The sequence below is a fragment of the Mobula birostris genome, chromosome 24 (genome assembly GCF_030028105.1).
Source record: "Mobula birostris isolate sMobBir1 chromosome 24, sMobBir1.hap1, whole genome shotgun sequence".
NCBI classification, from domain to species: Eukaryota; Metazoa; Chordata; class Chondrichthyes; order Myliobatiformes; family Myliobatidae; genus Mobula; species Mobula birostris.
In genome coordinates this window covers 50,057,084-50,077,084 of record NC_092393.1, presented here as the reverse complement: position 1 = coordinate 50,077,084, position 20,001 = coordinate 50,057,084, and the positions used below count along the sequence as shown (strand labels likewise).

Here is a 20,001-nt window from a genome sequence, read left to right as displayed (position 1 = left end):
AAAAAGTGGTTGTTTACAAAGTTCTTTTGATGGTAATCAGTCATTGAAAAGTACAGCACAGAAACAGACCCTTTGACACATCTAGTCCATGCTGAACCATTTAATCTGCCTACTCCCATTGACCTTCACCAGAATCATAGCTCTCCATAACCTTACCATCCATATACTTGTCCAAACTGCTCATAAATGTTGAAATCAAACTTGCATGCACCACATGTGCTGGCAGCTTGTTCAGCACTCTGTTCATTTTTTATTCCTCAGATCAATAAATCATTCCACCTAAGCATTTTAACAAAATGTACTAATGGGTATATGGAGCAATGGTCCTTGCCTTTGTAATGTTTTGTGTTGTTATCTCAACTAAAGCATGTGTGTAAATGTAGACCCAATGAGCAGGGCACTACTTTATTCTGTATGTGGTAACACCAAAAAGGATCTTGATGTTTCTCTTCAAAAAGATTATAGAACTTGTTTGGATATGGTGAGAACATTGTAGTTTCTACACATTTGTCTATGTACTGTATTTAGAAAGAAGCAACATAAAATTACCTGATCTTTAAACTGTTGAAGAGTAGGTGGTGTTGGAGGGACACCTCCTTCACCATAGGATTCTATCTCCTCCTGCGTGAGTACTCGCCCATATATTAGAAATTCTTTAAGAAATTCATTGCGATCATCCACCCACAAATATGAATAATCATCAAATGAGTCCTCGTAGTCTTCAGCCTGCTTCATAACATTTATCACTCGAGACATTATTTCTTCTCGCATTTCTGACAAGTCAGTCATCTCTTCCAGATCTATCTATGGTCAAAGAAAAATAATATACTTTGCTATTCTGACAGGTGAAAGATTAAATGCCCTTATAGTAAACAAATCTACAAATCAAACCAAAATAATACATTTAACTTTGCTTCCAAATGTTTGTTCATATATTAATCTATTAATTTTTAACAAAAGAAAATCAAGTGTAATATTACCATAGCTCCAATTTCAACTTGAAATAGGGGTTGTTGGAGCAATTAAAAATCTCAGATGAGGCCAGCATGAGCTCAGTCACTTTTAACTCCAATCAACTAATTTTTGCATCCTAATTTCTAGTTGGCGTCCTGAATTGCCAACAGGCAACTGACCATCAAATACTACATATGTACCCCTCTGTAACCAACTCCTTTTATCAGCCCTTGATCCTCTGCTACTTTGGCTTGACAGTTCAACTGCTTATCAAAAAGTTTCTTAAAATTTGTGACTGCACCTGATGCTGTTTGTTCTAAACTTCAATCACCCTCTGGGTGAAAAAATATTCTTCCAAACATCCTCTATAAATCTCTTACTCCTCACTTTAAATATATGTTCTCTGATTTAGACACTTCTGCCATCAAGAAAAGTCATTTTACCATCTACCTTATCTATGCTTTTCATATTATTTTCTACCTCATCAAATCTTCCTCGACCTTGTCTGCTCCAGAGAAAACAGCCCATCTTAGGCAACATCCCAGTGAATCTCCTCTGCACACTTTCCCATGAAATCAGGTACTTCCTATCATGTGCTGATCAGATCTGTACATAATATTCCACCTGTAACGTAACCAATGCTTTATTGCTCATATGTTCATTTAATCAACATGTTCATTTTTTACACATGCTTGCCCCTTTGGTGTACTGACAGATGATGCATTACAGCTATGGGTTGGAGCTTGTGGTCATAGATAAAATGTTGTTCTTTGTCAGGAGGTGTCCCTCGCTCCATCTGGATCTGGTAGGAATGTGGAGCTACTTCCTCTTGCATATATCCTTGCATGTACCACGTGCCAGAATCATAATCTCAGATTTGCACCTGATCTCCAGGCGTCAGGACTGGTATGCTTTTTGCAGTCTTATCATGATACTGTTTCTGTTTTCTTTCCCTTTCACTTTAGCCAATTTGATCTTGCATGCTCTTTAAGGGTCAACAGGTCTTCATGCATTGGAAGGTTAGTGAGAATGCGTCGACCCAATCATCATTTGGGCTGGTGAAAGGCCATTCTGCAGTGCAACACTTCTGTAAATCATTAGACTTTTGTGGAAACCCTCTCGCCCACCTTGCACTTTCTTCATAAGATCCTTCACTATGTTGAATGAACTCTCTGCTAGGCCATTATTTAAGAAATTCATTGCAATCATCCACCCACAAATATGAATAATCATCAAATGAGTCCTCGTAGCCTTCAGCCTGCTTCATAACATTTATCACTCGAGACATTATTTCTTCTCGCATTTCTGACAAGTCAGTCATCTCTTCCAGATCTATCTATGGTCAAAGAAAAATAATATACTTTGCTATTCTGACAGGTGAAAGGGCAAATTTTGGACCATTGTCTGATACTACCTCATATGGAACTCTATGCCTTGCAAACAGAATTTTCAGGAAGGCGATGACTGCTTTATTGGATGTTGATTGCAGTGTTGCAACCTCTGGGTACTTGGAAAGGTAGTCTGTTACAACAATATGACTCCTCCCATTACAAACAAATCCACTCCAACTTTGAAGTACGGCCTAGTACAGGGTGTGGTGTAACCGAATCTGTTTGCTGCTTTGGTCTGTAGGTAAGGCATATTTCACATGAAGCAGTGGTCTGTGATGTCTTGGTTCATTCTTGGCCAGCACATCACTTCATGAGCTCTGTGTTTACAATTTTCCTCACCAAGATGCCCTTTGTGCATCTTTAGGAGCATTTCCTTATGTAGCTGCAGTGGAATCACATACCAGTTTCCTTTGAAGACTCTATCTTTCACTACTGACAGTTCAGCTCTGCATGCCTAATAATCCTGAATATATATTGGACAGTCATCCTTAGCTGCTAGCCATCATTTCCACTTTGTATATTTGAGTTCTTTCATTGTTTTATCAATGCTGCTGCTTTCCTAATCTGCTCCGTTCTATCGGGAGATATTGGAAGGGAGGTGACAATCATGTCAACATAGGGCTCATATCTGCATTAACCTCATGGTCACTCATTTCTTTCTTGTTGAATGCTTGAGACAATGCAACAGCAGCAAACATATATTTTCCCAGCGTGTATGGGAATTATGTGGATGGCTTTATGGTAGACCTGATGTGGACAGAATCCCATATGGTAACCAAAGAAAGTGATATCTTCCCTATGGTATGTTAAAAGTGCACAGTCTCAAACTTTCCTCATTAAGCTTCATCTGCAAAAACCCAGATGATGAGCGAGCTTGCTAAACCACTTGGCACCTACAAACCAGGACATGAACTCCTCCCATGTTGACAATTTAGAATGCTCTCTCTCAATGACTTTATTGAGATCTCTTGGGTCTAGACATATCCACAATGCTCCATTTTTCTTTTTCACAATGACCAGTAAGCTCACCCAATTTGTTGGTTCTTCAATTTTCATCCATTTCATGCCTGCTAGTTCCTGTGTAAGTTTGTCCCTAAGTGGAAATGGAACTTTCCCACATGCATGGACAACAGAAGTCACTGTTTCATTTATATGAATTTTGTGTACACCAGGTAAGCATCAAAGCCTCTCAAAGACATCTGCATGCTCTTACATGAGTGTTGTATGGTTATCTTTAGTTTGTGAATCCAGACAGACTCTTTGAAAACTCTTTTCACCAGGTTGAGCTTTTCATATGCACTCAAACCTAATACTGGCTATACTCTTTTCTACGATCAGTAGCTGTGACTTACAGATGATGCCCCGAGTGTTTGAAGGTCACTATACAGCCCCTTTAACTGGAATGTTCTCTCCAGTGTAGCCTGTCACTTTTAATTTCACTAGATAAATCTTGTTCTTCACTATAAGAGTCTTGTAATCATCCATGGATAACAGATTCACCTGGGTCTGGTGTCAAGTTTGAATGGAATTACTGTCTCATTCACAGCCACTGGAATAACCCATTCTGTTTTACCAGCACCAGCAGTCCGTAGAGAATCCACAAAGAATTCCTCCATTTCCCCATCAACATGTGCACCTTTCTCTTGGTAGGCCCAGCTTTGCGGTACTTTGCAAAATGATTCTTCTTTCCACAATTATTGCATGACTATCCATAAGTAGGACACATCTTTGGAATGTGTCACTTGTCCACATTTGCTGCATTTGCTGTTTCAGCCTTCCTCTTTGCTTTGCTGCTGCTTTGGGAAATGCCTTGTGTTCTGCCCTTCTGTTTTCACAGCATGCACTGCTGTTTCTGCTCTTTGCAGCTCCTTAGCTTGTGCTCGTGTGATCCTCGCTGCCCTACACGTACTGTATTCATAGCTTTTCCCAGTGTCAAATCTTTTTCATGCAGAAGTCTTTCTCTCAATCCATTATCTGGAATTCCACAAACTATTCTGTCTCTAACTAGTGAGTTTCTCAAATCTCCAAGTTCACAGGTCGTACTCAGTGCGTGAAGCTCAGCTATGTATTGGTCAAAGCTAACACTTTGTTTCTGGTTACAGGAAAAAGACATATCTCTAAAACGTGATGCTTTTATTTGGGACAAAATATTTCTCAAATTTTGTCATCAGAATGTCCAACGTAAAAGCTGTCTCATCAACTTGAAAGCTGTTACAGATGTCCAAAGCATCTTCACCAATTACATGCAGAAATATAGACACTTACAGTTTTTCATCAGTCACTCCCTCTCTGCTAGCAGCTAAATATATATTGAATTACTGTTTGAAGTGTTTCCAGTTAACACTTAGACTGCCAGTAGACTGCCTAAGTGTGGGAGGACTAACATAGAACATAGAATAGTACAGCACAGTACAGGCCCTTCGGCCCAGAATGTTGTGCCGACCCTCAAACCCTGTCTCCCATATAAGCCCCCACCTTAAATTCCTCCATATACCTGTCTAGTAGTCTCTTAAATTTCACGAGTGTATCTGCATCCACCACTGACTCAGGCAGTGTATTCCACACACCAATCACTCTCTGAGTAAAAAACCTTCTTCTAATATCCCCCTTGAACTTCCCACCCCTTACCTTAAAGCTATGTCCTCTTGTATTGAGCAGTGGTGCCCTGGGGAAGAGGCACTGGCTATCCACTCTATCTATTCCTCTTAATATCTTGTATACCTCTATCATGTCTCCTCTCATCCTCCTTCTCTCCAAACAGTAAAGCCCTAGCTCCCTTAATCTCTGATCATAATCCATACTCTCTAAACCAGGCAGCATCCTGGTAAATCTCCTCTATACCCTTTCCGATGCTTCCACATCCTTCCTATAGTGAGGCGACCAGAACTGGACACAGTACTCCAAGTGTGGCCTAACCAGAGTTTTATAGAGCTGCATCATTACATCGCGACTCTTAAAATCTATCCCTCGACTTATGAAAGCTAACACCCCATAAGCTTTCTTAACTACCCTATCCACCTGTGAGGCAACTTTCAGGGATCTGTGGACATGTACCCCCAGATCCCTCTGCTCCTCCACACTACCAAGTATCCTGCCACTTACTTTGTACTCGGCCTTGGAGTTTGTCCTTCCAAAGTGTACCACTTTACACTTCTCCAGGTTGTACTCCATCTGCCACTTCTCAGCCCACCTCTGCATCCTATCAATGTCTCTTTGCAATCTTCGACAATCCTCTACACTACCCACAACACCAACCTTTGTGTTGTCTGCAAACTTGCCAACCCACCCCTCTACCCCCACATCTAGGTCATTAATAAAAATCATGAAAAGTAGCTTATCCATGACAGGAACTCCAGGTCTCTTGCCTGAATCTCCCTTGATGAATCTGGTGACTGCTTAACTTTGGGAACAATGTGCTCCCTTGCCTTACTGTACATCTAAAATTTTGAATGTATTAACTGGATGCATCATGGCCTAGTATAGAAACACCAATGACTTTAAACAGAAAATCCTACAAAAGGTAGGAGATTTGGCCATGAAAGCAGCATCCGTCATCAGAGGTCCTCACCACCCAGGTCATGCATTCCCTCCTTGCTGCTACCATCAAGGTAGAAGGTACAAGAGCCTCAGGACTCACACCACCAGGTTCAAGAACAGTTACTACCTTCTAACCATCAGGCTTGAACAAAGGGGTGAACTATACTCACTTGCCCATCCATTGAGATGTTCCCATAATCAATTCTCACTTGAAGGACTCCTTATCTTGTTATTTCATGTTCTTATTATTTATTGCTATTTATTTATATTTGCATTTGCACAGTTGTTGTCTTCTGCACTTCAGTTGATCTTTCATTGATCTTCTTACAGTACGCACGCAGGAAAATGAATCTCAGTCTTGTATATGGTGACATATATGTACTTTGATAATAAATTTACTTCAAACTGTGGCCAGCTTCTCTCCATCATTCGCTGCTAGCATCTTTCGTACTCATGCAGTCTCTTTCTTAGTCACACACAGTATTCATTTACCCTCCATGTTAAGACATCGCACTATCTTCTGACACCATAGTATGTTTGTTCTTAATAAAGACAAACTTGGTGTGGGTTTACATTCAAGCATTTTATTACTGAGCTGCTGCTCAACCCCATGCGCGTGCAACCCGGTCACTATTGTAGCTTCCAGTGAATCCCTCGTATTGTTTACTGGGAACTGAAGTTCTTTACTATGCACACATAATAACACACAGACAATTCACTTTAACATCTATAATTAGCCATAATTAACTTTAACATCTTCTCTCAAGACAGGATTTGCATCATTTGGTTTCTCTAGGTCACCATCCTATCACAAACATCCCACTTGTATACCTTCAACTCCTCTCCCTTATTTTGCAGCTTATTTTCTCTCTTTTCCCACTTCAAAAGTGTTGTTGAAACTTTGCTTCTCTGTGTAGATGTTGCTTCACAGCTCAAGTACCTCCAGCACTTTTTGTTTTTATTTCAGATTGTCGATATGTGGTTTTTTTGGATATTCTGCTTCATATTATATACATCAGTTTGCCTCCCAGGAAGTTAATTGTCTTCAACAAACTTAACAAAATAATGACTGAACTGATGAGCAGAATTGATGACTTTTACCTCTATTAAAATGGGAGCAAAATTAAATTCTAAGGAAATAAAATTACAACATTGTACTAATTTAAAAATGAGTACTTCTTTTTATTTTTACCCAATATGTCAGGACATATTTGGAGAATAAAATTTATCCTTTCCAAAAAGAATGCCACTAAAAAAATAAATATTATATAGTTTAAAAAATTTCAAATAAAGCACATGAAATTACTCTCCTTTATGGTCTCACCTGATACTTTTTCCGAGAACTATGTTTTGCTAAGCGTGGTACGAGGCCTACAAGTTTATAGACGTCATTCATCAAATTTTCTATGAGCATATAGAATTCACTGCCTATTCCTAAAGTTGGACGATAATCGATGTCGGACTCTGTGAGCTCGAGACGTATTTCAAACAGTGGGGTAACATGAGCCTAGGGATCCAAAATATCAGAAGGTAATTTAGCTTCAAAAACTGAGAACCAGCAGCCTTGGAAGAAGAATTGCTACTGTTGCATATATACTGAAAACTGTTAAACTGTTTTAAATTGCGACTTTACAAGTTCACGGACACCCTCAAAATCTCACTAAAAATTACAATATTCTCACTAACTCACAAATTCACTATTGATAGTGATCATTTTAATTTTCTTCCTCTATTTTGCCCCAATCCCCAATTAGTTTTAGAATGCCTTTTGTGCTCTTATCATGTAAACAGATACCAAATATTTGTTTTACGTCTCTGCCATTTTCTTGCTCCTCATTATTAATTCTCCTTTCTCAGCTTCTACTGGACAAATATTCATTTTTTATAAATTTAAAATACAATTTTCTCAGACTGTGTAGAGAAAATTATATTTTAAATTTATAAGTATTTATAATTTTAAGTATATCTGAATCTATGTGCATCTATGCTGAACATGCTCACAACACTGAATATGCATACAAATTATATCACCTCCAAAACCTCACTTAAGTAGGCATACCTTACATAAGAATCATAATACACAGAACCCAAATATCTGATTGCTGGGTATCACAGCTGAGGTTTGTCATATTCAATTGGCACTGATATTTATCAAAAGAGGAAAACTATCTTAAATGTTACTCATAATTCTTCTGTTCTTGAATTTTGCCGTATTGTGTATATAGCTATTTTCATATGATTTTGAATAAGTATACTTAAGCTTATCTGTGAGTCAACTTCAGTACTACAAACCTCACTTTCCATGTTGTGGAGAAGAAATCGTAGAGACTTAAAGACCACTGCATGGAAGCCATCTACAACCATCTTATCTACATAATTCACATATTTCTCCCAACTTGAAGATTTTTCTTCAGCCTTAAAAAGAATTCTATTTTCCTGAAAACAGAATAAGTTAAAATCTGTTATTTGTATAATACAATTATTCAATCACTTTTCTGAAGAACTGTTGCCTGTGTACTGAGAAGGGTAACATATTTGTGGTGTTTTCTGAAGTCCTTGGGATGTCTGAATTTAGTGGCCAAAATCATAGTCTTGCATTTGAAAGTGAAGAAAGTAAAAAGATTAATTTTGTAAAGACCTAAGCCTTCTGTTTGCCATTAATGACTCCCTTTTATCAAATGAGGTTGGATTCTCTTTGCTGTCAAGAAATATAACCTAGCCTAAGCAGTCACTCTTCATCAATGAAACGTTTCTCCTCTTCCAGAGCAACCACGTGCCGTCCTATAATATGGTGACCAGAAACGCACACACTTGTCCAGCTGAAGTTTAACCAATATTTTATAAAGTTGTACCAAGACTTCCCTGCTCTTATATTTTATGACTCAGCTAGTTAAAGCAAGCACCCTGCATGCCTTCTACTCCACAGCTACATGTGCTGCTATTTTCAACCTTATTCCTCAATACTCCCTAAGGTCCTACCATTCATATCCTACATTCTACCTTTATTAGATCTCTCCAAAAAATGTATCACCTCATGCTTATTGGTTTAAACTCAATTCGTCACCTCGTTCCGCAAAATTTAATAATGATATCAAAAAATTTGACAAACTTCTATAAATGCGTCGTGGAAAGCATATTGACTAGATGCATTACAGCCTGGTATGAGAACACCAATGCCTTTAAATGGAAAATCCTACAAAAGGTAGTGAAATAGGCCAGTACATCACAGGTAAAGCCCTCCCAACCATTGAGCATATCTACATGAAATGTTGTCGTAGGAAAGCAGCATCCATCATCATAGACCCTCATCAACCATGCCATGCTCTTTTCTTGCTGCTACCATCAGGTATAAGGTAAACATGCCTCAGTACTCGCACTATCTTGTTCAAGTACAGTTACTACCCCTCAACCATCAGGCTCTTGAACAAAAGAGGATAACTACACTCATCTATGAGATGTTCCCACAACCAAAGATCTCACTTTAAGGACTCTTTACCTTGTTATTTCATGCTCTCATTATTTGATGCTATTTATTTATGTTTGCATTTACATAGTTTGCTGTCTTCCATGCTATACTTGCTCTTTCATTGATTCTGTTTATAGTTACTATTTTATAGGCCTGCTGAGTATGCCCGCAGGCAAAAGAATCTCAGGGCTGTATGTGGTGACATGTATGTACTCTGATAATAAAATTACTCTGAACTTTAACTTTGAACAGCTGATCATATCATTCTGTAGCCTTAGACTATCTTACCAACTATTGGCACTACCGACAATTTAAGCATCATCTGCAAATTTTGTAATCATTCATTACTAAGTCATTAATGTGATTTGATATCTATATTATTCATTTTACATTAGAAATCAGAAACAATCTTAGCATTGAAAAAATAGAAAGAATTTGTATCTACACAGTATTTTTATTAACAAAATGTTACAAGGTGTTAGTCAGGACCATTATATTAAAATTTGATACTGAGACAGAAGGTGATCAATAGGTTGATAATAGACAGCAACACACATCTATAGGAAGAGGTACAGTCGACGTTTCAGGCCGAGACCCTTCATCAGGACTAACTGAAAGAAGAGCTAGTAAGAGATGTGAAAGTGGGGGGGGGGGAAGATCCAAAATGATAGGAGAAGACAGGATGGGGAGGGATGAAGCTAAGAGCTGGACGGTTGATTGGCAAAAGGGATATGAGAGGATCATGGGATGGGAGGCCCAAGGAGAAAGAAAGGGGGAGGGGGGAAGCCCAGAGGATGGGCAATAACGGAAGGGGTACGAGGGGGAGGTGGGGCATTAACGGATGTTAGAGGTCAGTGTTCACACAATCAGGTTGGAGGCTACCCAGATGGAATATAAGGTGTTGTTCTTCCAGCCTGAGTGTGGCTTCATCTTTACAGTAGCGGAGGCCGTGGATAGACATATCAGAATGGGAATGGGACATGGAATTAAAATGTGTGGTCACTGGGAGATCCTGCTTTTCTCTGGCGGACAGAGCGTAGGTGTTCAGTGAAACGGTCTCCCAGTCTGCGTCGGGTCTCGCCAATATATAAAAGCCCACATCTGGAGCACCGGACGCAGTATATCACCCCAGCCGACTCACAGGTGAAGTGTCGCCTCACCTGGAAGGACTGTCTGGGGCCCTGAATGGTGGTGAGGGAGGAAGTGTAAGGGAATGTGTAGCACTTGTTCCGCTTACAAGGATAAGTGCCGGGAGGGAGATCAGTTGGGAGGGATGGGGGGACGAATGAACAACGGAGTCGCATAGGGAGCGATCCCTGCGGAAAGCGGGGGGGGGGGGAGGGAAGGATGTGCTTGGTGGTGGGATCCCGTTGGAGGTGGCGGAAGTTACGGACAATTATATGTTGGACCCGGAGGCAGGTGGGGTGGTAGGTGAGGACAAGGGGAACCCTATTCCTAGTGGAGTGGCGGGACGATGGGGTGAGAGCAGATGTGCATGAAATGGGAGAGATGCATTTGAGAGCAGAGTTGATGATGGAGGAAGGGAAGCCCCTTTCTTTAAAAAAGGAGGACATCTCCTTCATCCTGGAATGAAAAGCCTCATCCTGAGAGCAGATGCGGCGGAGACGGAGGAATTGCGAGAAGGGGATGGCATTTTTGCAAGAGACAGGGTGAGAAGAGGAATAGTCCAGATAGTTGTGAGAGTCCGTAGGCTTATAGTCGACATCAGTAGATAAGCTGTCTCCAGAGATAGAGACAGAAAGATCTAGAAAGGGGAGGGAGGTGTTGGAAATGGACCAGGTAAACTTGAGGGCAGGGTGAAAGTTGGAGGCAAAGTTAATGAAGTCAATGAGCTCAATATGCATGCAGGAAGCAGCGCCAATGCAGTCGTTGATGCAGCGAAGGAAAACTGGGGGACAGATACCAGTATAGGTTTGGAGCATGGATTGTTCCACAAAGCCAACAAAAAGGCAGGCATAGCTGGGACCCATATGGGTGCCCATGGCTACACCTTTAGTTTGGAGGAAGTGGGAGGAGCCAAAGGAGAAATTATTAAGAATAAGGACTAATTGTGAGCATGTGGCCAAGTGGTTAAGGCATTGGACTAGCGACCTGAAGGTCGTGAGTTCGAGCCCCAGCTAAGGCAACGTGTGTTGTGTCCTTGAGCAAGACACTTAATCACACATTGCTCTGCGACGACACTGGTGCAAAGCTGTATGGGTCCTAATGCCCTTCCCTTGGACAACATTGGTGTCGTGGAGAGGGGAGACTTGCAGCATGGGCAACTGCTGGTCTTCCATACAACCTTGCCCAGGCCTGCGCCCTGGAGAGTGAAGACTTTCCAGGCACAGATCCATGGTCTTGCAAGACTAATGGATGCCTTTAAGGACTAATTCCACTAGACGGAGCAGAGTGGTGGTAAAGGGGAACTGGTTAGATCTAGAATCCAAAAAGAAGTGGAGAGCTTTGAGACCTTCCTGGTGGGGGATGGAAGTATATAGGGACTAGACATCCATGGTGAAAATAAAGCGGTGGGGGCCAGGGAACTTAAAATCATCGAAAAATTTCAAAGCGTGAGAACATAGGTAGGAAGTGATTGAACAAGGGGGATAAAACAGTGTCGAGGTATGCAGAAATGAGTTCAGTGGGGCAGGAGCAAGCTGAGACAATAGGTCTACCTGGACAGGCAGGTTTGTGGTTCTTGGGCAGGAGGTAGAAACGGGAAGTGCGGGGTGTGGGAACTATAAGGTTGGTAGAAATGGATGGGAGATCCCCTGAGCGGATAAAGCCGGTGATAGTGTGGGAGACAATGGCCTGGTGCTCCTTAGTGGGGTCATGATCGAGGGGTAAATAAGAGGAGGTATCCGCGAGTTGTCGCTGTGCCTCGGCAAGGTAGAGGTCAGTACACCAGACTACAACAGCACCCCTCCTTATTGGCAAGTTTTATAGTAAGGTTAGTATTAGTGCAGAGGGAGTGGAGAGCACAGCGTTCCGAAGGAGTGAGGTTGGAATGGGAACAAGGTGTGGTGAAGTCGAAACGGTTGATGTCCCGTCGGCAGTTAGCAATAAAGAGATCCAGAGCTGGCAGAAGACCAGAGCGGGGTGTCCATGAAGAGGAGGAGGGTTGAAGACGGGAGAAGGGGTCATAGGTGAGGGTGGGAGAGTCCTTGCTGAAGAAGTAGGCTCGAAGATGGAGCCGGCGGAAGAAGAGTTCAGCATCATGGCGAACGTGGAACTCTCTGAGGTGTGGGCGAAGGTTGAATAGAGGTAGGATTTGTAGAGCACTTTGAAGGGGAAAGTCTAAAACGCCTAAAAGCATGTTTATAAATAAAATATTTTAAATCTGAGCTGATCAAGAGCCAGACAAATATATCAGAGAATGTAGTTGTAGAGGACATAAGAAATATGTAAGGACCAGGGGGAATTTGAAAACAAAGATAAAGATTGTGGTTTCTTTAGTTGAGAGCTAATATAAGACATCATGTACAGAGTTTTCATAAATGGATCCTCAGGAGAATTTTGGATACCTTCATGAGGGTAAAATTAGGCAGGTTAGATAAGAATACAGTATATTAAAATACTTACTGATGTAATATGAAGCAAAAATTGTCTTGAGCAGAAAAACTAAAGATCAGAGTTGTTGATGTTACAGGAAAAAAAAGTTCTTACTGATCTCACAGTCATGTAAGTTTAGCTAAACTCAGTCTAATATATGATACCGAGGGTGCAATTAATCTGGATCAATCAACATAGAGAATGCAGTCAATAGGTGGGTAGCAGGGTTTATACTCTGAAAGACCCTCAACTCGCCTGGATAGGAAATTCAAAATATTTACATCTCTGAGTGACAGAAATTTACCACTGTTCTAAATGATTCACAGATTTTCCTTAGCTTGTGTTCTTAATTTCTAGACTTTTTAGCCCTGGGAAAAGCTCGAAGCATCCATATTGTTAAGTGCCCTCAGAGTAATGGATTGCACACCACTGTTTTAATTAAATACATGGCAATGGAAATTTGCAAGATAAATTAAAGATAATGACTTTCATCTCCCTACTATTTGGTTGGAGGATATTCCTGCTCCACTAGTAGGACTGACAGACAATTTAAAGAGCTAGTATTAGAGGTGCTAGTGATGTAGAGACTGGTATAACTGGCATAGTTGTGTTAACACTTCTAGTGTTTTCATACATTGTGCTCTGGAGCAGCACATTGAGGAAGCCAAACATAGCTTGCTGGGGTCACCAAAGGGAAGGGCAAATGACTACATAATCATACCATTAACATGCCTATTTCCTTCTTTTTATCACTACACAACTCTGTTCCATCTTTAGTTAACCCTCATGCATACGTTTGTTACATTTACACTGACTATTTCAATACATTCAAAACAGACAAAAGTCCTGAATTTTCTGCAATCTACAATGCTGATCATTTACAAAGGGCAATGTAAACAATGAATACTTCCTATTTTACCTCCAATAATGCATGAAGTTTTACTCCATCCTCGCGAACAACTGAGTACCTTTTGTTTAACATTTGTGGTCTGGCATCAAAGTCCAAATATGAATCTTTTTTGTTGCCTCCTCTTTCAAACAAGGGGTTCGTTGACCACTCCTGTTAAAAAAAACTCAAAAAGAATTATCACAATCCAACCAAAATCATGCATCGGCTAGGGAACGGTGGGCAGGGAACTTGGAACAGGCTAGGCTCAACTGTTTAAACACCTTAGTGGAGAATAACATATTAGGACATAAAAAGGCTTCAAAAATATAAAAATGGGTCAGATTAAGATGAAAAACATTAGTAATAGTCTAAGGATGGCCTCTATAAATGCAAGAAGTAAGTATTAAGAATAAAATAAGTAAGCTGGAATCATATGCACATGCATATAAGTATGATATAATAGCAATAACTGAAACCTGGCTGACCTCAGAGGATGCTGATGAATATAATATTAAAGGATGTACTTAGGAAAGACAGGCAAGAATATAAAGGTGGAAAAGTAGCCATATACATAAGAGAGAATTTAAACGTGAGGTTGCTTATGATAGGAGATGAATCAAGACTTAGTGAAGATAAGTCTTAAGAATAAATTGGATAGGTACATGGATGGGAGAGGTCTGGAGGGTTATGGACTGGATGCAGGTCATTGGGACTAGCGGAATACTGTTTCAGCACAGACTAGAAGGGCTGAATGGCCTGTTTTCTGTGCTGTAGTGTTCTATGATTCTATATTGTCACCATTTCGAATTGGCCAATTAGGTAAATCCAAGTTGCTCCAAACATTTCTCCTTTATTATGCAACACATAATGCAAATAATAGAAAATACATTAATATTAATTTATTATATTCCATTATGTATAATTAATATGAATAGTAATTATTATATTGCTCCATAATATCAGTATTAATAATAATAAATCTTTAAAGTGATTAGAGTATTATTGAGATCCTGGGTTCCAGCAAACTAGCAACAGAGGAGCTGAAGGCAGTGTGGACAGGGCCAACGAACTTAACCTGTTAACAGATTTGACACTGTGGTCCCTGCCCATCCCCCACATGATTCACCTGTTGTCAGCCCCCAACCAACACATATTCCACTCTCCCCTCCTACCCCTCCTCACAGGCCCCCACCCTGCTCTCATGACTATACCCCTTCCCCACACGAAACCAACATGGTGGGCGTCACAGCTGAACAGGTGAGAAGACAGTTGAAACATCTCAACCCAAGCAAGGCTGCAGGACCGGATGGTGTCAGTACCAGGGTGCTCAAAGCCTGTGCCCCTCAGATATGTGGAGTACTTCAACATGTCTTCAACCTGAGCCTGAGTCTCCAGAGGGTTCCTGTGCTGTGGAAGACGTCCTGCCTCGTCCCTGTGCCGAAGACGCCGCGCCCCAGCAGCCTCAATGACTACAGACCGGTGGCATTGACCTCCCACATCATGAAGACCCTGGAGAAACTTGTTCTGGAGCTGCTCCGGCCTATGGTCAGGCCATACTTAGATCCCCTCCAGTTCGCCTACCAGCCCCAACTAGGAGTTGAGGATGCCATCTTCTAACTGCTGAACCATGTCTACGCCCACCTGGACAAGCCAGCGAGCACTGTGAGGGTCATGTTTTTTTGACTTCTCCAGTGCGTTCAACACCATCCGCCCTGCTCTGCTGGGGGAGAAGCTGATAGCGAGACAGGTGGATGTTTTCCTGGAGTCATGGATTCTTGATTACCTGACTGGTAGACCACAGTACGTCTGCTTGCAACGCTGTGTGTCCAACAGAGTGATCAGCAGCACTGGGGTTCCACAGGGGCCTGTCTTGTCTCCCTTTCTCTTCACTATTTACACCTCGGACTTCAACTACTGCACAGAGTCTTGTCATCTTCAGAAGTTTTCAGATGACTCTGCCGTAGTTGGATTCATCAGCAAGGGAGATGAGGCTGAGTCCAGGGCTACAGTAGGAAACTTTGTCACATGGTGTGAGCAGAATTATCTGCAGCTTAATGTGAAAAAGACTAAAGAGCTGGTGGTGGACCTGAGGAGGGCTAAGGCACCGGTGACCCCTGTTTCCATCCAGGGGGTCAGTGTGGACATGGTGGAGGATTATAAATACCTGGGGATACGAATTGACAATAAACTGGACTGGTCAAAGAACACTGAGGCTGTCTACAAGAAGGGTCAGAGCCGTCTCTATTTCCTGAGGAGACTGAGGTCCTTTAACATCTGCCGGACGTTGCTGAGGATGTTCTACGAGTCTGTGGTGGCCAGTGCGATCATGTTTGCTGTTGTGTGCTGGGGCAGCAGGCTGAGGGTAGCAGACACCAACAGAATCAACAAACTCATTCATAAGGCCAGTGATGCTGTGGGGATGGAACTGGACTCTCTGACGGTGGTGTCTGAAAAGAGGATGCTGTCTAAGTTGCATGCCATCTTGGACAATATCTCCCATCCACTACATAACGGTCTGGTTGGGCACAGGAGTACATTCAGCCAGAGACTCATTCCACCGAGATGCAACACAGAGCGTCATAGGAAGTCATTCCTGCCTGTGGCCATCAAACTTTACAACTCCTCCCTTGGAGGGTCAGACACCCTGAGCCAATAGGTTGGTCCTGGACTTATTTCCATCTGGCATAATTTACATATTACTATTTAATTATTTATGGTTTTATTACTATTTAATTATTTACGGTGCAACTGTAACAAAAACCAATTTCCCCCGGGATGAATAAAGTATGACTATGACTATGATGCCTGTACTAATGAAAAATGATCAAATTATCTTTATTTAGCTCTATATAAACTTCATCCCAAATAATTTTCTAATTCAGATATTTATGAACTTAATCATGTATACATCAGCTATTTTGGTTTAACCAGTAGCCTAAGCTATAATTGTTATATCCTTTTGTCCAGTGGATCATTAACTAACATGCAGGAACAGGCAAGCAAATAGAACAGATAATAAGTTGGCCATTATTGCACAAGAATTTGAGGGCAAAATTAGGGACATCTTGCTGCAGCTATATAAAGAAAAGCTAGATCAAGATATCCCTGATTTTGCTCTCAAATTCTTGTACAGGCCAGCCTAAAAATGGATGGAATGAGAGTGCAATCATCAAATTCCTGAGATGGGAAGACTGCCTTATGAGATGTCTCTGGAGTTTAGAAAAGTGAGAGGTAGTTTAAAAATGTAAAATTCACTCAGTACTTAACAGTATAGGGATGATGTTTCCTCTCTCTGAGTTGTTGAGAACCAGGATCACAGACTCAAGATAAGAGTTGTCTATTCATGAGTGCAATGAGAAGAAATATCTTCATTGATCAAATAGCAAATCCTTGGAATTCACTCCCAAAAGAGGTCTGAAAGTTCAGTTAATTAGTATGTTCACGACAGAGAACAATGTAGTTTAGGATATTAATGAAATCCAGGGATATAAGGTTAGTACAATAAAGCATCTCTTAGATAAACAAACAACCACAATTGTACTAAATGGTGGAGCAAGTCCCAAATGCTCAACTCCTGTTTCTATGGCGTATGTTCTTCTCAGTTAATTGTATTTGTTTGGTTAAAATAGTTGCAAAAGAAAATATTACAACAGTGATTTGGGACCAATTTCCCTTCCACTCTAAGCTGTCAGTTGACTGATCCAGGTGGTACTTGTTGCAAAAAGCTGGTATTTTACTTTATGCCTATCAGTTATCTGATTAATGATTAGCAATCAAGGGAAACACTTTTCTATATTCTGTTTCTCAATATCTTTGTCTCGATCTCTAGAGACAGACTATCTACTGGTATCTTTTACAAAGCTACTGACTCTCACAGGTATCTTGTCTATATATCTTCACACCCTGTCACTTATAAAAAATGCTATTCAGCCTCCAACCTGATGGCGTGATCATTGATTTCTCTAACTTCTCGTAATTCCCCTCATTCCCTTTCTCTTGTTTTCTCTTCTCCATTCTGGTTACCCTCTCACTGCTCTTCTTCTTCCCACCTCCCCAACACCAACCTCTGTTGCCTCTCCTCCTTCCCTTTCTTCCACGGTCCACTGTCCTCTTCTATCAGATTCCTTCTTCTTCAGCCCTTTACCTCTTCCACCTATCACCTCTTGGCTTCTTACTTCATCACCCTTCCCACCCCCCACCTTCCCCCTCACCTGGTTTCACCAATCACCTGCCAGTTTGTACTCTATCCCCTGCCCCCGCCCCCATCTTCTTATTCTGGCTTCTGCCCCTTTCCTTTCCAATCCTGATGAAGGGTTTCAGCCCAAAATATCAACTACTTATTCCTCTCCATAGGTGCTGCCTGACTTGCTGAGTTACTCTACCATTTTGTGTTGCTCAAGATTTCCAGTATTCGCAAAATCTCTTGTGTTTAGCATCACCAAAGTTGCCTAGATATCAAAATATGAATCAATAGGTTAAAAATATCTACAAGTGTATTAATCAAAATGAGGAATACTGTAATGGCTGAAATGGAAACAGCAAATGCATAATTCTCCTCTACCAAAATTGCATGGAAAAATTTAAAATAATTGAAAAGCCAGATGCAGCTCTAAAGTGCCTGTGCACAGATTCTGCAAAGAACATGGCATCGTTTTTGTTATTTATCCATCTTTTTCTGGGTCCAAGCATCTGAGCTGCTTGTTATATATGAAAATGACAGCTGGCTTTAAGAAGTTAAAAGTGCATTTCTTTTATCTCCCTACAAGTTTTTTTAAGGCGATAATAGATTTTGCTATTCATGGTCTTGCTTTATTCAAATATACAGCAGCTATAGTAACCCTGCCAGGAAATACTTAGAAGCAGTTAGTCATTTGCATTGTGTTATTAGTCTTCTTTCTCTATTGCTATTGGTTTATGCAGCTTGATTAAGTAGTTCATATTTGCTAGATAATGTTCTGAAGCAAAATCTATCAGTTCTAAAAAAGACATTTTTGGTTTAGTCAGATTAAGTCTGTGTCAGAAAATGTTAACCTGACTGAATCAAAACTGAAGTTCTGGAAAGTGAAGTAACCATTTTCTTCAGGTTAATGCCAATAAATGTCCTAACAATTAAAACTGCCACTTCAAAACACATATTGAACTAGATTTTATTGATAATGAACTGAACCTTCCAGTCATTCACTGTATTGTAGCATCTTTTCTGATCAAGTTTTACTAAGCCGCCAAACAGTAAGAGGGTGCCTAGTTGGGGAAAATTCAATTTCAGAACTAGTGGATGGAAACTTTTTCTAGCAGTACTCACCAACATTATGAGACGCATGATTTCTACATTGTCTTTGCTTTGCTGAATTCTGTGCTCAAGATCATATAACATACTTCTTGTCTCCTGAATGTATTCCCAAACACCTGACAAGAAACAGAAGCACAAAGAAATAATTATCACACAATTAGCAATATTGATTATAATTTTTATGACAAAGGCAAACAGCCAAAACATATTGGGTCACAACTTTAAATAACAACTGCTATTTGCCAAACCACTTCATAACTCACTTGAGTGCAACCACCAACACCAAAACTAATAAAGTCCAAAAGACAGCTCTGACCTAGGGATGTTCATCATCCTTTACTGAAACTCTAGAATCACATAAGCCATTCTTTATGATTTACAACTGCAGAGGCCAGCAATCATACAAAATCTCACCTCATGAATGTTGTTCATTTTAATACAATGGTTATTTTAATTACTGGCTAAATTCTGCTTAAATTATTTCAAAATCAATTTATACATTGCCAATGAGACCACAACCTACTAGTAGTTAGTAAATACTTGAACAAGTATTCAGTTGTTATTGCAAGGCCCCATTTACTATATTTCAAATCATTATCAACTGTGATTGATAAATCTGCCTAATCAGGTAACATTCCTCTCCCAACCTGCCTCCAGTGTATCACACTACTCTCCAGTATTAAAGATTCACAATGTAGCATTGGAAGCATGGCCTACTTACCACCTCAGAAGCCTTCTCTCAGCAAAGACAGACATCAGTGTTGTGTATTTCATATTACAATAATATCTGAGTAATCTTGTATATGTATTGTTTGATCAAGCATTCTTATTCATTTAAATAATTAATTGCAGATTGTGTGTAAAAATATATTAATTGCATATGTCGTCATGCTACCACTTGATAATGCGCACCTCGCTT

At 40.5% G+C, this 20,001-nt stretch overlaps 1 protein-coding gene across 1 annotated transcript in view; it reads right to left on the bottom strand.

Moving 5' to 3' along the window:
* Positions 1-20,001, bottom strand: part of LOC140187260 (dynein axonemal heavy chain 17-like) — a 193,767-nt gene that overhangs the window by 158,370 nt on the left and 15,396 nt on the right. Inside the window, exons 5-10 of the mRNA XM_072242393.1 lie at positions 19,095-19,198; positions 13,823-13,963; positions 8,175-8,318; positions 7,207-7,389; positions 2,168-2,290; positions 550-804 (exon numbers count right to left, since the gene is read on the bottom strand). Of these exons, the coding sequence (XP_072098494.1) occupies positions 550-804; positions 2,168-2,290; positions 7,207-7,389; positions 8,175-8,318; positions 13,823-13,963; positions 19,095-19,198 (950 nt within the window). The remainder of the gene's footprint in view (positions 1-549; positions 805-2,167; positions 2,291-7,206; positions 7,390-8,174; positions 8,319-13,822; positions 13,964-19,094; positions 19,199-20,001) is intronic.